Raw genomic sequence first — 19,274 nt, 5'->3', positions numbered from 1 at the left:
TTTATTAGTCAGGAAATGGTGTTAGGGAAATTGATGGGATTGAAGGCTGCTAAATCCCCAGGGCCTGATAGTCTGCATCCCAGAATACTTAAGGAAATGGCCCTAGAAATAGTAGATGCATTGGTGGTCATTTTCCCACATTCCATGGACTCTGGATCAGTTCCTATGGATTGGAGGGTAGCTAATGTAACCCCACTTTAAAAAAAAAGAGTGAGAGAGAAAACAGGGAATTATAGACCGGTTAGACTGACATCGGTAGTAGGGAAAATGCTGGAATCAATTATTAAAGATGTAATAGCAGCGCATTTGGAAAGCAGTGACAGGATCGGTCCAAATCAGCATAGATTTATGAAAGGGAAATCATGCTTGACAAATTTTCTAGAATTTTTTGAGGATTTAACTAGTAGAATGGACAAGGAAGAACCAGAGGATGTGCTGTATTTGGACTTTCAAAAGGCTTTTAACAAAGTCCCACACAAGAGATTAGTGTGTAAATAAAGGCACATGGGATTGGGGATAATGTATTGACGTGGATAGAGAACTGGTTGGCAGACAGGAAGTAAAGAGTGGGAATAAACGGGTCCTTTTCAGAATGGCAGGCAGTGACTAGTGGGGTACCGCAAGGTTCAGTGCTGGGAAACCAGCTACTAACAATATATATTAATGATTTAGACGAAGGAATTGAATTTAATATCTCTAAGTTTGCAGATGACACGAAGCTAGGTGCCAGTGTGAGCTGTGAGGAGGATGCTACGAGGCTGCAGAGTGACTTGGACAGGTTAGGTGAGTGGGCAAATGCATGGCAGATGCAGTATAATGTGGATAATGTGGATAAGTGCCACTTTGGTGGCAAAAACAGGAAGGCAGATTATTATCCGAATGGTGACAGATTAGTAAAAGGGGAGGTGCAACGAGACCTGTGTGTCATGGTACATCAGTCATTGAAAGTAGGCATGCAGGTACAGCACGCAGTTAAGAAAGCAAATGGCATGTTGGCCTTCATAGCGAGAGGATTTGAGTATAGGAGCAGGGAGGTCTTGCTGCAGTTGTACAGGGCCTTGGTGAGACCGCACCTTGAGTATTGTGTGCAGTTCTGGTCTCCTAATCTGAGGAAGGACATTCTTGCTACTGAGGGAGTGCAGTGAAGGTTCACCAAACTGATTCCCAGGATGGCAGAACTGACATATGAAGAAAGACTAGGCTTATATTCCCTGGAATTTAGAAGAATGAGAGGGGATCTCATAGAAGCATATAATTCTGACGGGATTGGACAAGTTAGATGCAGGAAGAATGTTCCCGATGTTGGGTAAGTCCAGAACCAGGGGTCACAGTCTAAGGATAAGGGGTAAGCTAGGACCGAGATGAGGAGAAACTTTTTCACCCAGGGAATTGTGAACCTGTGGAATTCTCCACCACAGAAAGTTGTTGAGTCCAGTTTGTTGGATATATTCAAAAGGGAGTTAGATGTGGCCCTTACGGCTAAAGGGATCAGGGGGTATGGAAAGAAAGCAGGAATGGGGTACTGAGGTTGCATGATCAGCCATGATCATATTGAATGGTGGTGCAGGCTTGAAGGGCCAAATGGCCTACTCCTGCACATATTTTCTATGTTTCTATGTTGTGTGTTATTTTCGTTGCCTTGGAGCTTGTTTGATGCAATGGTGACATCACTGAGCCACTCTGAGCTCAGAGGTTGTGTTTTGTGACATCATGTTTGTCTCTTTTCAAATCAACTATTCTTTCAGTGTCTCTCGATCTGAAAGGTGGTGGTAAGTTTTTGGGAATAGATATTGATTTTTGAGAACAGATTTTTGAGAACAGGTATCGATTTTTGAGAACAGAGAACAATTTTTGAGAATAGATTTTTGAGAACAGAGAACAATTTTTGAGAACAGGTTTTTGAGAACAGATAAGCATTTTTGAGAAGAGAGCGATTTTTGAGAACAATTTTTGAGAATAGATAAGGATTTTTGAGAACAGGTAATGATTTTTGAGAACAGATAATTTTCGAGAACAGATATTGACTTGTTGAGAACAGATTTTTGAGAAGCTATTTGCTGTGTGTTGTTTTAGTTGCCCTGGAGATTGTTTGATGCAATGGTGACATCACTGAGCTGCTCTGAGCTCAGAGGTTTGTGACATCATGTTTTGTCTCTTTTCAAATTACAGGTAACGATTTTTGAGGATGCAGTTGTTCAGAAAATCTTTTGATGGCTTTTGCAATCCCAAGGTGCAGAAAAGAACCAGTTCCACTTGCTGCCCCATTGTGTTCAATTATGTTTTGTTTAAATTGTCGATCAGTGCAATCTGACAACGAAGATGAGGTAATTTTAGATTTTATTCTGAATTCTTTACTGCGGCTCTCCTGTGAGACTGTGTGTTAGTGACCATGAAGAACAATTTGCTTTAGTCCTTGCAAGAGGGCGGAGGGTGTGTTCAGAAACATAGAAACATAAAAAATAGGTGCAGGAGTAGGCCATTCGGCCCTTCTAGCCTGCACCGCCATTCAATGAGTTCATGGCTGAACATGCAACTTCAGTACCCCATTCCTGCTTTCTCGCCATACCCCTTGATCCCCCTAGTAGTAAGGACTACATCTAACTCCTTTTTGAATATATCCAACAAACTGGTATCAACAACTTTCTGTGGTAGAGAATTCCACAGGTTCACCACTCTCTGGGTGAAGAAGTTTCTCCTCATCTCCGTCCTAAATGACTTACCCCTTATCCTTAGACTGTGACCCCTGGTTCTGGACTTCCCCAACATTGGGAACATTCTTTCTGTATCTAACCTGTCTAAACCCATCAGAATTTTAAACGTTTCTATGAGATCCCCTCTCATTCTTCTGAACTCCAGTGAATACAAGCCCAGTTGATCCAGTCTTTCTTGATATGTCAGTCCTGCCATCCCGGGAATCAGTCTGGTGAACCTTCGCTGCACTCCCTCAATAGCAAGAATGCCCTTCCTCAAGTTAGGAGACCAAAACTGTACACAATACTCCAGGTGTGGCCTCACCAAGGCCCTGTACAACTGTAGTAACACCTCCCTGCCCCTGTACTCAAACCCCCTCACTATGATGCCATTTGCTTTCTTAACCGCCTGCTGTACCTGCATGCCAACCTTCGATGACTGATGTACCATGACACCCAGGTCTCGTTGCACCTCCCCTTTTCCTAATCTGTCACCATTCAGATAATAGTCTGTCTCTCTGTTTTTACCACCAAAGTGGATAACCTCACATTTATCCACATTATACTTAATCTGCCATGCATTTGCCCACTCACCTAACCTATCCAAGTCGCTCTGCAGCCTCATAGCATCCTCCTCGCAGCTCACACTGCCACCGAACCTAGTGTCATCCGCAAATTTGGAGATACTACATTTAATCCCCTCGTCTAAATCATTAATGTACAATGTAAACAGCTGGGGTCCCAGCACAGAACCTTGCGGTACCCCACTAGTCACTGCCTGCCATTCTGAAAAGTACCCATTTACTCCTACTCTTTGCTTCCTGTCTGACAACCAGTTCACAAACCCCAATCCCATGTGCTTTAACTCTGCACATTAATCTCTTGTCTGGGACCTTGTCAAAAGCCTTCTGAAAGTCCAAATACACCACATCAACTGGTTCTCCCTTGTCCACTCTACTGGAAACATCCTCAAAAAATTCCAGAAGATTTGTCAAGCATGATTTCCCTTTCAAAAATCCATGCTGACTTGGACCTATCATGTCACCTCTTTCGAAAAGCGCTGCTATGACATCCTTAATAATTGATTCCATCATTTTACCCACTACCGATGTCAGGCTGACCGGTCTATAATTCCCTGTTTTCTCTCTCCCTCTTTTTTAAAAAAGTGTGGTTACATTAGCTACCCTCCACTCTATAGGAACTGATCCAGAGTCTATGGAATGTTGGAAAATGATTGTCAGTGCATCCGCTATTTCCAAGGCCATCTCCTTAAGAACCCTGGGGTGCAGATCATCCGGCCCTGGGGATTTATCGGCCTTCAATCCCATCAATTTCCCCAACACAATTTCCCGACTGATAGGGATTTCCCTCAGTTCCTCCTTCTTACGAGACCCTCCGACCCCTTTTATATCCGGAAGGTTGTTTGTTGTCCTCCTTAGTGAATACCGAACCAAAGTACTTGTTCATTTGGTCTGCCATTTCTTTGTTCACCGTTATGCCTTCCCCTGATTCTGACTGAAGATTCTGACTGCAGATTCTGACTGATAAATTGTATAACCCCCAAAAACGGGCGTGGGTATCGCGGTGCTATGGACGACGATGGAGGCAACACGTTAAATTCATGTTTAAATAGAGTAAAGAAAGAGAATCTGTTCCTATTGGCTGAAGGGTCATTACCCAGAGGACACAGATTTAAGGTGATTGGCAAAAGAACCAAAGGCAACATAAGGAAAAACATTTTTATGCAACAAGTGGTTAGCATTTGGAATGCATTGCCTGAAAGGGTGATGGATACAGATTCAATAGTATCCTACAAAAGGGAATTGGATAAATACTTGGAGTAAAAATTGCAGGGATATGAGGAAAGGGCGGGCACAGACCTGTGTGATGCGCTGCCTGCAGTCCCAAACCTGTAAAACATTGGGGGAGTGGAATCCCTTTCTACTGATAAAGATGTCAGGTTGGTGCTGGGGAGCACACAAGACAATGTGGGTGTTCTGCACCCTGAGGAAGCCTGCCATGCGGATCAAGTGTGGTGCTCTCTCCACTGCTTCACTCTGTCCACGGGGAAGGAGATGTAGGTGTTCCTCCTGATGTCGAGAGCCTCGGTGACCTCCCGAGCACTGCGAACGGGGAGATATTGTCGATGTCACCTATTGCAGCCTGATAGGAGCCCGTGGACACAGGCGAGCTGAAGATTTTCAGAGGGGAATGTCGCCATCGGGGGGGGGTGGGGAGGGGGGGAGGCGGGAGAGGGGATTGGCGGTGCGCGCGGTCATGACGCACTTACCACGGATCGGCAGCAGCAGAGCGGTAGGGGGGGAGCGGGGCACCGCCGGGAAAACTCAGGAGGGCAATTGGGCTATCAGCGGCCATTCCGCGAAAAGCTGGCGGCCACTCCATTCTACAGCATGGCCGTCGATTTACAGAGGTAACAGGCATTGAGAGGGGGCAATTCGTGCCCCAAGATGCCTTACTGCAATTGTCCCACGTTTTCTGCCGTGGGCAATTTCAGCCCCATAGATTTTTGGATATTAAGGGAATCAAGGGATTTGGGGATAGTGCAGGAAAGTGAATTTGAGGTAGAAGATCAGCCATGATCTTATTGAATGGCGGAGCAGGCTCGAGGGGCCAAATGGCCTACTCCTGCTCCCATTTCTTATGTTCTTATGAAACGCAGCAGCCAATTTGTGCACAGCAAGCTCCCACAAACAGCACTGTGATAATGACCAGATCATCTGTTTTAAAGATGCTGGTTGAGGGATTAACATTTGGCGGGACACCAAGGATAGCTCCCCTGTTCTTCCTCTTCAAATATATTTATGAGTAAATATATAAAGACTTGCCTTATAGCCTGGGGACCCCGGTGAGCCAATCAATCCCTAAAGATGACAAAACGATCATTAGCTCCTTATCAAATAAAAACCACAATAACCAAAGATTTATTTTTCAATTATAATAAATTACGGAAGTTGTGGAATCTTGTGAACATTAATCCTTGGGCCAACCTCATTCCAAGGACCACTGACAACTATGTTCATCAGCAGATCCTCTTCCTGTTCAACATGCAGAATATTCATCTGACCACATAAATGGGAGCACCATCAACTTTACACCATTCTGACTTATATCGCCGTTCCTTCATCGTCGCTGGGTCAAAATCCTGGAACTCCCTCCCTAACAGCACTGTGGGAGCACCTTCACCACACGGACTGCAGCGGTTCAAGAAGGTGGCTCACCACCACCTTTGTAAAGTCCCGTCCCCTCAGTACAGATTCACACGAGGCATGCAGTGAAGTCAAGGTCACTCTGGACCTGCACCTTTATTTCACAGCTCTGGAATGCTGCACTTGCCTGAGACCTGTCCTTATATACCTGACTCTTGCAAGTGCACCCCTGGTGGTAAGGTATGGTGGTGGTTACAGGTCATATCTTATTACAGTCATGTATAGCATGTTAGGATACAGTTATATATAATAATGTAAGATACATGACATCATCCTCCCCCAAGGTCTTATTGTCTTTATAGGTTCAGTCTCTGTGGTCTACGCTCTCGTGTGGAGCGCCTGAGTTGTGGTTCAGTTGTTTGCCTTGGTGTCTGTTTTTCTTTGGGTGTGGTTGCTGGTATCTCGCCTGGGCTGTCTGTTTCGATTGGTGTGATTGTTGTTGACTCGCCTGGGCTGTCTGTTGGGATTGCACTTTCCTCAGGTTGTTCCCTCTGTCTGTCCACCAGGTGTGGTGTGAGTTCCACATTGTAGTCTGCCTCTGGTTCCGCAGTGTTGTTGATAAATCTGCGTTTGACTTGGTCTACATGCCTCCGGCAGGTTTTGCCATTGTCCATTTGTACTACCAGTAGCCTGTTTCCTTCCTTGCCCGTTACTGTCCCTGCAAGCCATTTGGGACCCCTGCCATAGTTTAGTACAAACACTTTGTCCCCTATCTCATTCCATCTCCCCCTCGAATTTCTGTCATGGTACTCAGTCAGCTTACGGTGCTTTGCCTCAACGATTTCGTGCATGTCTGGGAGGATTAATGAGAGCCTTGTTTTTAAAGTCCTTTTCATCAACAGTTGCGCGGAGGGGATCCCAGTCAATGAGTGCGGACGAGATCTGTATGCCAGCAGAAATCGCGACAGGCGACCCTGCAGCGTGGGACCTTGGATTTTAAGCATGCCTTGTTTAATGATTTGCACTGCTCTCTCCGACTGGCCGTTGGAGGCCGGCTTGAACGGTGCCGTCTTGACGTGATTTATGCCGTGGTCAATTCTAAAATCTTGGGATTCTGCGCTGGTGAAGCATGGACCATTGTCACTGACCAATATGTCAGAGATTCCATGTATTGCAAACATGGTTGCGAGGCTCTCCACAGTGGTGGAGGTTGTGCTCGAGTTTAAAATGGTTCATTCGATCCACTTTGAAAATGCATCTACAACTATGAGGAACATTTTGCCCATGAATGGGCCCGCATAGTCTACGTGCACCCGCGACCACGGTTTGGTAGGCCACGGCCAGGGGCTCAGGGGAGCCTCCCTGGGGGCATTGCTGAGTTGGGCACAAATGGTGCACCTTCGGACGCAGAGCTCCAAGTCCGCGTCAATTCCAGGCCACCAGACGTGGGATCTGGCTATGGCCTTCATGAGACCGATCCTCGGGTGCTCGCGGTGGAGCTCCCGGACAAATGCCTCTCTGCCTCGCAGAGGCATGACTACTCGGCTGCCCCACATCAGGCAGTCTGCTTGTAGTGATAGCTCATGCATGCGCCTGTGAATGGGTTTTAATTCCTCGGGGCAGGCATCGTGAGCCTCTGCCCAGTCACCGGTTAGGACACATCTTTTTACTAAGGATAATGTGGGGTCGCTGGCCGTCCAGGCTCTGATTTGGCGAGCCGTCATGGGCGAATCTGTGGACTCAAAGGCATTGATTGCCATGACTATCTCACAGTCCTGTTCATCAGACCCTTCCGTGGTCACCAGGGGTAGCCTGCTGAGCGCGTCGGCACAGTTGTCTGTGCCTGGTCTGTGCCTTATGGTATAGTCGTACGACGCCAGCATGAGTGCCCACCGTTGAATTCGCGCCGAGGCGTTGGCGTTTATTGCCTTGCTCTCGGATAGGAGGGACGTGAGGGGCTTGTAGTCGGATTCTAACGCGAACTTGGCCCCGAAAAGGTATTGGTGCATCTTTTTGACACCATACACGCACGCGAGCGCCTCCTTCTCTACCATTCCGTACCCGCGCTCCGCCCACGAAAGTGACCTGGAGGCATAAGCTATGGGTTGTAATTTGCCCGCACTATTGACATGTTGCAAAGCGCACCCGACCCCATACGCTGACGCATCGCATGTGAGAACTAGCTTTTTACCTAGATCAAAGAAAGTCAAAACACTGTTGGAACACAGAAGGATGCGGCCTTATTGAAGGCGCGTTCCTGGGCGTCCCCCCAAAACCAATCGCACCCCTTCCTGAGTAGCACGTGGAGAGGCTCCAGCAGCGTGCTCAAGTTCTGCATAAAGTTCCCAAATTAATTGAGTAGCCCGAGAAAGGCGCGCAGTTCTGAGACATTCCGGGGCCTGGGTGCCAGGCGAATTGCTTCTGTTTTGGACTCTGTTGGGTGGATTCCATCAGCGGCAATCCTTCTGCCCAAAAATTCAACCTCAGGTGCGAGAAACAGGCACTTGGATTTCTTGACTCGTAGGCCTACCCGATCCAACTGCTTTAGCACTTCCTCCAGATTACGGAGATGGGAGTCGGTGTCCCTGCCCGTGATAAGTATGTCGTCTTGAAATACAACCGTCCCCGGGATGGACCTGAGCAGACTCTCCATGTTGCGCTGGAATATGGCAGCTGCCGACCTGATGCCGAATGGGCATCGATTGTACATGAAAAGGCCTCGATGAGTGTTGATGGTGGTGAGTAGCTTGGATTCCTCGGTCAATTCTTGCGTCATATACGTAGATGTGAGGTCTAGTTTTGAGAAAAGTTTACCTCCAGCCAATGTGGCAAATAAGTCCTCTGCTCTGGGCAGCGGGTACTGGTCCTGTAGGGAGATTCTGTTTATGGTAGATTTGTCATCCCCACAGATTCGTACGGATCCATCAGGCTTCATGACTGGGACGATGGGACTTGCCCAGTCGCTAAATTCCACAGGTGATATAATGCCTTCCCACAGAAGCCTGTCTAATTCGTGTTCAATCTTTTCCCTCATCACATAGGGTACAGCTCTGGCCTTGTGATGGACCGGTCTGGCATCCTATGTGATGTAGATTTTGACTTTGGCCCCTTTGAAAGTGCCCACACCTGGCTGAAAGAGATGTTCAAATCGCTTTATAACTGTTGAGCAGGAGGTCCGTTCCTCTAATGACATGGCATGGACATCATCCCATTTCCAGTTTAGTTTTGCCAGCCAGCTTCTCCCCAGCAGTGCTGGGTGGTCTCCAGGGACAATCCACAGGGGAAGTCGGTTCACTGTCCCTTTGTGTGTGACAGAGAGCATGGCGCTGCCGAGGACTGGTACGATTTCTTTGGTATAGGTCCTTAGTTTGGTGTCGACCCTTGTGAGTTTTGGTCTGTCTCTTTTATGCGGCCACAGTTGTTCAAATTGTTGAGCGCCATGAGAGATTGACTCGCTCCCGTATCCAGCTCCATGTTGACAGGTATCCCGTTGAGTAGGACCCTCATCATTATAGGAGGCGTCCTGTTGTAGGAGCAGCGACCATTGATCGTGTTGACCCGCTGTACATCGGTGTACCGGGTACTGTCCCCACCATCTTCTGGTCCGCTTTCTGACCCATCCGATTCGTATACCAGCTGAGCTGCTGTTTTTTTGCACATGCGGGCCAAATACCTGTATATTCACAGTTCCTGCAAACAGCCTGCTGAAATCGATATCCCCTTGACGAATGCCCACCCCCACACCTCCAGCACAGACTGCTTCTATTGTTCCCAAAGAATGAGCTGCATCTGGCTGATCTCTCTCGAGCTTCTCTCAGTTTGTAGTTGATTGCTCACATTGTGGGTTGATGAGGTGTGAACGGCTGTTCCTGTGGCCCTTGATGGCTTCTGCCACTGCCTGCTTTTGAGAGCCTGTTCTCCCGGTTTTGTCTGTGTGTGGGGGTAGCAGCTTGTTTAATGCTGTGATATTCTTGTTCCGATATTTCGTAGTTGTCGTACCTGCATTGTAAATCAACCTCGTTTCTTCTTCCCCTATCAAGAATGTCTATGCAACCAATGCTGCTGCCTCTACGGTCAGGTTCTTGGTCTCTATGAGCTTTCGGAATATGCCTGCGTGGCCTATTCCTTCAATGAAGAAGTCTCTCAGCATTTCTCTCCTCAGTTCATCGGAGAACTCACATGAACTAGCCAACCTCCGAAGTTCCGCCACGAAGTCGGGTATGCTCTGGCCCACACAGCGTCTGTAGTTGTAGAACCTGTGTCTGGCCATGTGTAGGCTGCTCGCTGGCTTCAGGTGGTCTCTTACCAGTGTGCTCAATTCTTCAAACAACTTGCTTGCTGGTTTCTCGGGTGCCAGCAGATCCTTCATTAAAGCGTATGTTTTCGAGCCACAGCTGATCAAGAGATGGGCTCTTCTCTTGTTTGCTTTGTCGTCTCCTAACCAGTCTTTGGTTGCAAAGCTTTGCTGGAGCCTTTCTATAAAGTCCTCCCAATTGTCTCCAGCATTGTACTTTTCATCTGATCCGTTGTTCGCCATTCTGTGGATTCTGTAATCCCGTAACTGGTCACCACTGTAAAGTCCTGTCCCCTCAGTACAGATTCACACGAGGCATGTAGTGAAGTCAAGGTCACTCTGGAATGCTGCACTTGCCTGAGACCTGTCCTTAGATACCTGTCTCTTGCAAGTGCACCCGTGGTGGTAAGGTATGCTGGTGGTTACAGGTCATATCTTATTATAGTCATGTATAGCATGTTAGGATACAGTTATATCTAATAATGTAAGATACATGACATCCTTCTCACATGCAATTAGGGATGGGCAATAAATATTGGCCTTGCCACGACTCCCACATCCCGTGAATGAATAAATAAAAAATAAAATAAATGATGAATAGTCTTGAGTTTGGAGACTTGAAAGCCAATGAAAACCCTGTTTTATCTTTAGGGCTATATAGTGGCCAGTGGGAGCACAAGGAATGCTAAATTTGACTCTTTAATTTAATCTTATATTAATGTCTCCTCACTTTCGGCCACTCAATGATTAGAATATTTATACTTGTGTGTACAGCAAAATATTACAAGAAAATATGCAAAAAGTCAGGATGAAAATACAAGAAGAAATAATCTCTATCCCGTGAATTTACACATTTCAAGATTTGTTATTTGCCTTTGAATCAAAGTTGATATTTTAGGGGATGATTTTCGGAATGCATTAAATTGCGGACAGAGGGTGCCCATGATTTTCTGGTACCCAGTGGTGGCGGGCAAGGTTCATGTTTTGAAATCAATTGTTTTACCTTCTCTCCCTTCATCCCATTCTGTCCTGGTATTCCTGGGATGCCAATCCCATCAACTCCCTAAAAACAAAATTCATTATCAAAAGGAATTTTCTTTAAGCGAAACATCTTTTGCCACAAACAAATTCACCGACTGTGGAAGGGTAGAGTCGCCATGTCGTGTGGGCAGTGACCTCACCATCCTCTCACTCGAGATGTTCGACTCAAGAAGTCACGTGTTGGCCCACATCTGCTTTCCAAAGTCAAGTCACCCAGTCAGATTGCAATACACAGCACTGTTTAAAATAATTTTATGGGAAGAATCAAGAACCATTAGTTCAAAGTTAAACTAAAATGATGGGGGCAGCCATCGATTATTCCGTCTTAAATTTTAACGGCAGATGGGCAGCTTTGAGTTGTAACTGGTGAGCCCCGGATGGGGGACAGACATTGCAGTGCCTGGTCTAGTTGGCTCAGCACCTCGGAATGGGAAAATGGCAGCTCCCACTGCGGGTGGCAAATAAATCAATGCTTTATGTCCATTTATGTCATTTAGTTTCTTAAAGAAGAAAAGACAGACCTTCATTTATGTAGCGCCTTTCATGACCTCAGGACAACCCAAAGCGCTTCACAGTGAACGATGTACTTTTGAAAAGTAGTCACTGTTGCTATGTAAGAAATGCGGTAGCCAATTTGTACACAGCAAGCTCCCACAAACCATGAAATAAATTATCAGAAACTTGAAACTTATAAGATAATGAGGGGGCTCGACAAGGTGGATGCAGAGAGCATATTTCCACTCATAGGGGAAACTAAAACTAGGGGACATAGTCTTAGAATAAGGGGCCACCCATTTATAACTGAGAAGGAATTTTTTCTCTCAGACGGTTGTAAATCTATGGAATTCTCTGCCCCAGAGAGCTGTGGAGGCTGGGGCATTGAGGCGGAGATGGACAGATTTTTGAGTGATAAGGGAGTAAAGGGTTATGAGGAGTGGGCAGGGAAGTAGAGCTGAGTCCATGATCAGATCAGCCATGATCTTGTTAAATAGCGGAGCAGGCTCGAGGGGCCAAATGGCCCACTCCTGCTCCTATTTCTTATGTTCTTATGTTCTTAGATCATCGGTATTAGTGATATTGGTTGAGGGATAAATACTGGCCAGGACACTGGCGAGAACTCCCCTGCTCTTCTTCGAATAGTGCCATGGGATATTTTATGTCCACCTGGGACAGCAGATGGGACCTTGGTTTAATGTCTCATCCAAAAGATGGCACCTCCGAATGTGCCAAACTCCCTCAGTATTGCACTGGGAGTGTCAGCCTAGATGACGAGTTCAAGTCCCTGGAATGGGACTTGAACCCACAACCTTCTGACTCAGAAGCGAGAGGGCTACCCACTGAGTCACGGCTGACATTCTGAGGATGTTGACTTGCGCTGGGGGGAGGAGGGGTGCAATTCATCTCAGTTTTAAATGGGCGGCCCCTTATTCTGAGACTATGTCCCCTAGTTTTAGTTTCCCCTATGAGTGGAAATATCCTCTCTGCATCCACCTTGTTGAGCCCCCTCATTATCTTATAAGTTTCAATAAGATCACCTGAACTCCAATGAGGGGTATAGGCCCAACCTACTCAACCTATCTTCATAGGTCAATCCCCTCATCTCTGGAATAAAACTAGTGAACCTTCTCTGAACAGCCTCCAATGCAATTCCTTGCACCAGGCAGCCTCTTGCCCCTCTCCCAAGTGGCCATTTCTCACCTGTGCATCTAGACTGAGAGTATTGGCTGGCTACTCAACTGGGGAGGGCAACACAGGTAGATCTGATCTGCACCTGACATATACATAGACACACACAGGCTTGTCCCAGCAGGGTCCATGGATACCAATCAGTGGCGCTTTCTGTTATATATGTATTCTTGTATTTTACTCTGTACAGCCACCAGAGGGCTCATCCCCTCGAGTCCCAAGAGATCCCATAATCCCTTGGGAGCACAGGTATTTAAGGAGACTTCACAGGTTGGAGAGGCACTCTGGTGACCTGCAATAAAAGACTAAGGTCACACTTTACTTTGCGCTCACAATCTTCAGACTGACTCTTTCTCCATACACAACAACTGGCGACGAGATACAGATAGCCAACCCAAAGATGCAGAGAACAGTGGGCATTCTGGAGAAATTCTCGGAGGGAGATGATTGGGAAACTTTTGTGGAGTGACTCGACCAATACTACGTGACCAACGAGCTAGATGGGGAAGAGAGCGCTGCCAAATGAAGGGCGATCCTCCTTACCATCTGTGGGGCACCAACGTATGGTCTCATGAAGAAACTGCTCAACTCCAGCGAAACCCACGGAGAAATCGTACGATGATTTGTGCACTGGTCCGAGAGCATTAGAACCTGAAGGAAAGCGATCTGATGATGAGGTACCGGTTCTGCACCTACAAAAGGTCTGAAGGCCAGGAAGTGGCGAGTTATGTCGCCGAGCTAAGACGCCTTGCAGGACATTGCGAATTTGAAGGACATTTGGAGCATGTGCTCAGAGACTTTTTCGTACTTGGCATTGGCCACAAAACCATACTTCGCAAACTTTTGACTGTAGAGACCCCAACCTTGAGTAAGGCCATAGTGATAGCCCAGGCGTTCATTGCCACCAGTGACAATACGAAGCAAATCTCTCAGCACACAAGTGCTATTACACGTACTATGAACAAAGTGATGTTGTTTTCGAATCGTAACGTACAGGCAGGTCACACATACCTGCAGGTACACATCCGCAGATGTCTCAGAGTCCACCATCAAGGGTGATGAATGCAAGGCCATTAACACCTTGTTGGCGCTGCGGGAGTGATCATCGTTTCCATTCATGCCGATTCAAAGAGTACGTTTGCAAGGGCTGTGGAACAATGGGACACCTCCAACGAGTGTGCAGGCGAGCTGCAAAGCCTGTTAAATCTGAAAACCACTATGTTGCAGAGGAGGACAGATCCACGCAGGATCACGACGAACGAGAGCCTCAGATCGAGGAGGCAGAGGTACATGGGATGCACACATTCACCACGAATTGTCTCCCGATAATGCTGAATGTTGAACTAAATGGACTCCCGGTGTCAATGGAGCTGGACACAGGTGCGAGCCAGTCCATCATGGGCAAAAAGACTTTCGAAGGGTTGTGGTGCAACAAGGCCTCAAGGCCAATCTTAACTCCAGTTCGCACAAAACTAAGAACTTACACGAAAGAACTGATTCCTGTAATCGGTAGTGCTACCGTAAAGGTCTCCTACGATGGAGCGGTGCACAAGCTACCACTATGGGTGGTACCGGGCGATGGCCCCACGCTGCTCGGCAGGAGCTGGCTGGGAAAGATACGCTGGAACTGGGACGACGTCCGAGCGCTATCGCTCGCTGACGTCACTTCATGTGCCCAGGTCTTAAAAAAATTTCCTTTGCTGTTCGAACCAGGCATCGGGAAATTCCAAGGAGCAAAAGTGCAGATCCACCTAATTCCGGGGGTGCAACCCATCCATCTCAAGGCGAGAGCAGTACCGTACATGATGAGAGAAACGGTAGAGATCAAGCTAGAATGGCTGCAAAGAGAGGACATCATTTCCCCGATCGAATTCAACGAATGGGCCAGTCCTATCATCCCAGTCCTCAAGGGGGGCGGTACCGTCATAATCTGTGGCGACTATAAAGTAACTATCAATCGTTTCTCCCTGCAGGACCAATACTCATTACCAAAGGCCGATGACCTCTTTGCAACGCTGGCGGGAAGAAAGATGTTCATGAAGCTGGATCTGACTTCAGCCTACATGACGCAGGAACTGGAAGAATTATCGAAGGGCCTCACCTGCATCAACATACACAAAGGTCTTTTTGTTTATAACAGATGCCCGTTTGGAATCCGATCAGCGGCAGCGATATTCCAGAGAAACATGGAAAGTTTACTGAAGTCAGTCCCGCACACTTTGGTCTTCCAGGACGACATCTTGGTCACAGGTCGGAACACAGTCGAGCATCTGCAGAACCTGGAGGAGGCTCTTAGTCAACTCAACCGCGTGGGGCTCAGGTTAAAACGCTCGAAGTGCATTTTCCTGGCACCTGACGTGGAGTTCCTGTGAAGGAGGATTGCGGCGGACGGCATCAGGCCCACCAACGCGAAGACGGAGGCAATCGAGAACGCACCGAGGCCACAGAACGTGACGGAGCTGCGGTTGTTTCTGGGACTCCTGAACTACTTTGGTAACTTCTTACTGGGTCTCAGCACACTGTTAGAACCACTGCATGTCATACTACGAAAAGGGGACGAATGGGTTTTGGGCAAAAGCCAAGAAAATGCCTTTGTAAAAGCGAGAAAATTGTTATGCTCAAACAAATTGCTTGTGTTGTATGATCCATGTAAGCGTTTGGTACTAGCATGTGATGCATCGTCATATGGCGTCGGGTGTGTATTGCAACAAGCTAATGATTTCGGGAAATTGCAACCAGTTGCTTATGCATCCAGGAGTCTGTCTAAGGCTGAGAGAGCCTACAGCATGATTGAGAAAGAAGCGTTAGCATGTGTCTATGGGGTAAAGAAAATGCATCAATACCTGTTTGGGCTAAAATTCGAATTGGAAACTGACCATAAGCCACTTATATCCCTGTTCTCTGAGAGTAAAGGGATAAATACCAACGCATTGGCCCGCATCCAGAGATGGGCGCTCACGTTGTCCGCCCATACAACTACGCCATCCGCCACAGGCCAGGCACAGAAAACTGCGCCGATGCTCTCAGTAGGCTGCCATTGCCCACCACGGGGGTGGAAATGGCGCAGCCCGCAGATCTAGCCATGGTTATGGAAGCATTTGAGAGTGAGCATTTACCCATCACTGCCCGGCAGATCAAAACCTGGACAAGCCAGGACCCCTTATTATCTCTCGTCCACAGCTGTGTGCTTCACAGGAGCTGGTGCAGTGTCCCAGTGGAAATGCAGGAAGAGATAAAGCCGTTCCAGCAGCGCAAAGTTGAAATGTCTATACAGGCAGACTGCCTTCTGTGGGGCAATCGAATAGTGGTCCCTAATAAGGGCAGAGACACCTTCATCAATTACCTCCACAGTACCCACCCAGGCACCGTAATGATGAAAGCAATAGCCAGATCCCACGTGTGGTGGCCCAGTATCGATGAGGACTTAGAGTCCTGCGTTCACAGATGTAATACATGCTCGCAGTTAAGCAATGTACCCAGGGAGGCGCCGCTAAGTTTATGGTCTTGGCCCTCCAAACCGCGATCTAGGGTACACGTCAACTATGCAGGCCCGTTCTTGGGTAAAATGTTCCTTGTGGTTGTAGACACGTACTCCAAGTGGATTAAATGTGAGATAATGTCGGCTGGCACATCCGCTGCCACCACTGAAAGCCTGCGGGCCATGTTTGCCACACACGGCCTACCCGATGTCCTGGTGAGCGACAACAGGCCATGTTTTACCAGTGTTGAGTTCAAAGAATTCATGACCCGTAACGGGATCAAACATGTCACACCTGCCCTGTTTAAACCAGCATCCAATGGTCAGGCAGAGAGAGCAGTGCAAACCATCAAGCAAGGCTTGAAGAGGGTAACTGAAGGCTCATTGCAGACTCGCCTATCCCGAGTCCTGCTTAGCTACTGCACGAGACCCCACTGTTTCACTGGGATCCCACCTGCTGAACTGCTCATGAAAAGAGCACTTAAGACAAGGCTCTCGTTAGTTCACCCTGATCGACACGAACAGGTAGAGAGCAGACGGCTTCAACAAAGTGCATACCATGATAGTGCAAATGTGTCACGCGAGATTGAAATCAATGATCCTCTATTTGTATTACATTATGGACAAGATCCCAAGTGGCTTCCCGGCACTGTCGTGGCCAAAGAGGGAGCAGGGTGTTTCGGGTCAAATTTTCAAATGGACTGATTCACCGGAAACACTTGGGCCAAATCAAACTCAGATTCACAGACTATCCTGAGCAACCCACCTTGGATCCTACCTTTTTTGATCCCCCAACACACACACCAGTGGCAACCGGCACCACGGTTGACCACGAAGCAGAACCCATCATCCACAGCAGCCCTGCAGGGCCCAACACACCAGGCAGCCCAGCAAGGCCAGCAGCACAGCAACCCAGCAAGGGCCCAACAAATGATTCAACAACACCAGCTTTCACACCGAGACGATCAACCAGGGCAAGAAGGGCCCCAGACCGACTCACATTGTAAATAGTTACACTATTGACTTTGGAGGGGGGGAGTGTTGTTATATATGTATACTTGTATTTACTCTGTACAGCCACCAGAGGGCTCATCCCCTGGAGTCCCAAGGGATCCCATAATCTCTTGGGAGCACAGGTATTTAAGGAGGCTTCACAGGTTGGAGAGGCACTCTGGAGACCTGCAAGAAAAGACTAAGGTCACACTTTACTTTGAGCTCACAGTGTTCAGTCTGACTCTTTCTCCATACACAACACTTTCCATCTTCCCAGCCCAGAATCATCAAAGTCAATCATAGTGTCCTCACTGTCCTCACTGGTACTATGGCAGAGATCAGTTGGTTCTGCAAAGTCCAGGATAAAGCCTGGGTTCTTCCTCGCCTATATGGCTCAATACCACACCAGGTAGCAAACATATCCACTACTTAGGCAAGGGTATTAAGGGCTACTGAACCAAGGCGGGTAGATGGAACTAAGATACAGATCAGCCATGATCTAATTGAATAGCGGCTCGAGTGGCTGTGGCCTCCTCCTATTGCTATGTGCCTTCCTAACAGAATTATGAGGAGGAACAGTTACAGTTTCTGAAAGCACAGCGAGGTGTGCTTCATGACTATGAGTCCAAGTTAAGAACATGCAAACGTGTTTGAAAGACTGGAACCACGACAGATTCTGTTACCTGTTCTCCTTTGTGCCCTGGGGTCCCAGGAACTCCATCAAGTCCGATTGGCCCAGGCAAGCCAGCAATGCCCTGAACAGAAAAAGGAGCAATAAACCCACTTATTTTTGTAACTGCTTTGCTCCCTGCCAAGTTTCCTCAAACCATACATCAGTCTTCTGTATTCACAGGCTGTATTCCTGATTGTAAATCTGAGCCAAGGTTACCCGGTGACCAACCACTGATACAATGGCTCTGCTTATGGCAATGTCGGAACACTGCACTGCCCCAATGATTGTTGAGGAGATTCTATAAAGTGTGGTACTTACAGCAACTCCTGTATCTCCCTTGTCACCTTGAGGACCAAGTTTACCGCGTTGACCCTATTGATTAATCAGATATTTCATTATCATTGGATGAAATGACACACTCAACACTGCCATTTAAAACACTCATACTATGAATCTGAAAGCTGTGGATTTGTAACATAAGGATTGCCAATTTAACATAACTCATAAATTAATATAAGAAATGTCAAGGATGAGGAGTCCATCAAGCCCCATCATCCTAGTACATTAACTTCCCATCATGCCATCTTAATGTATTTTAACAACCTCCATGCTTTGCCTCTATTTTGCATTGGTAGATTATTCCAATTCAGTAAGCACTATTTGAGTAAAGAAGTTCTTCCTGAAATCAGCTTTAAATTTATTTTTCAGTAAGTTCCACTTATATCTTCTGGCTATACTTTTTGAACCCTTGAAAGTAATAATCTGTGTCACGTTGTTTTAGACTCAGATCTGGCCCCGATTTTAACTCCAGGTGGATTCCCCGCTCAGGCCCGAGTTAAAATTACAGTCGGGTCTCAATCATGTAATCGAGCTGCAACGTTCATATGTAAAGAAGGACCCTGTTGGCTTTGGGTGCGTGTCCTTGCTGCCTGCTCAGGAGAGCAGGTTAAAAATGTAGATGTTGCGATCATGGCGGCTTTCGGACAGGTAAGAGCCAGGGGAGATTTTAACTGCCCACCCGCCAGGTTTCTGCTGAGTGAGTGGGGTTAAAATCGGCCCCTTGAGTCTCAATCTTCACCAAAAAGAATTTGACAAACTATTTGTTTTGTAAGTACAAAATAAAATCAGCATCAACATGGCTCAGTGAGCAGCTCTGTCACATAAGGATCAGAAAGTTTTGGATTTGGGGCCTATTGTGTCTGTAATGTACATATGAATGACTCCACGAGGCAATGTGTTGTACTCAAACTGT

The 19,274-nt window shown here is 47.2% G+C and overlaps 1 protein-coding gene across 1 annotated transcript in view; it reads right to left on the bottom strand.

Annotated features, from left to right (window-relative positions):
• Positions 1-19,274, bottom strand: part of col7a1l (collagen type VII alpha 1-like) — a 505,550-nt gene that overhangs the window by 317,499 nt on the left and 168,777 nt on the right. The window contains exons 33-36 of the mRNA XM_070898381.1: positions 18,341-18,394; positions 18,033-18,104; positions 11,155-11,214; positions 5,537-5,572 (exon numbers count right to left, since the gene is read on the bottom strand). Of these exons, the coding sequence (XP_070754482.1) occupies positions 5,537-5,572; positions 11,155-11,214; positions 18,033-18,104; positions 18,341-18,394 (222 nt within the window). The remainder of the gene's footprint in view (positions 1-5,536; positions 5,573-11,154; positions 11,215-18,032; positions 18,105-18,340; positions 18,395-19,274) is intronic.

This window comes from Pristiophorus japonicus, chromosome 13, assembly GCF_044704955.1.
Source record: "Pristiophorus japonicus isolate sPriJap1 chromosome 13, sPriJap1.hap1, whole genome shotgun sequence".
Taxonomy (NCBI): Eukaryota; Metazoa; Chordata; class Chondrichthyes; family Pristiophoridae; genus Pristiophorus; species Pristiophorus japonicus.
Note: the sequence above shows the minus strand (reverse complement) of the source record. Positions and strands in the feature narration are given on the sequence as shown.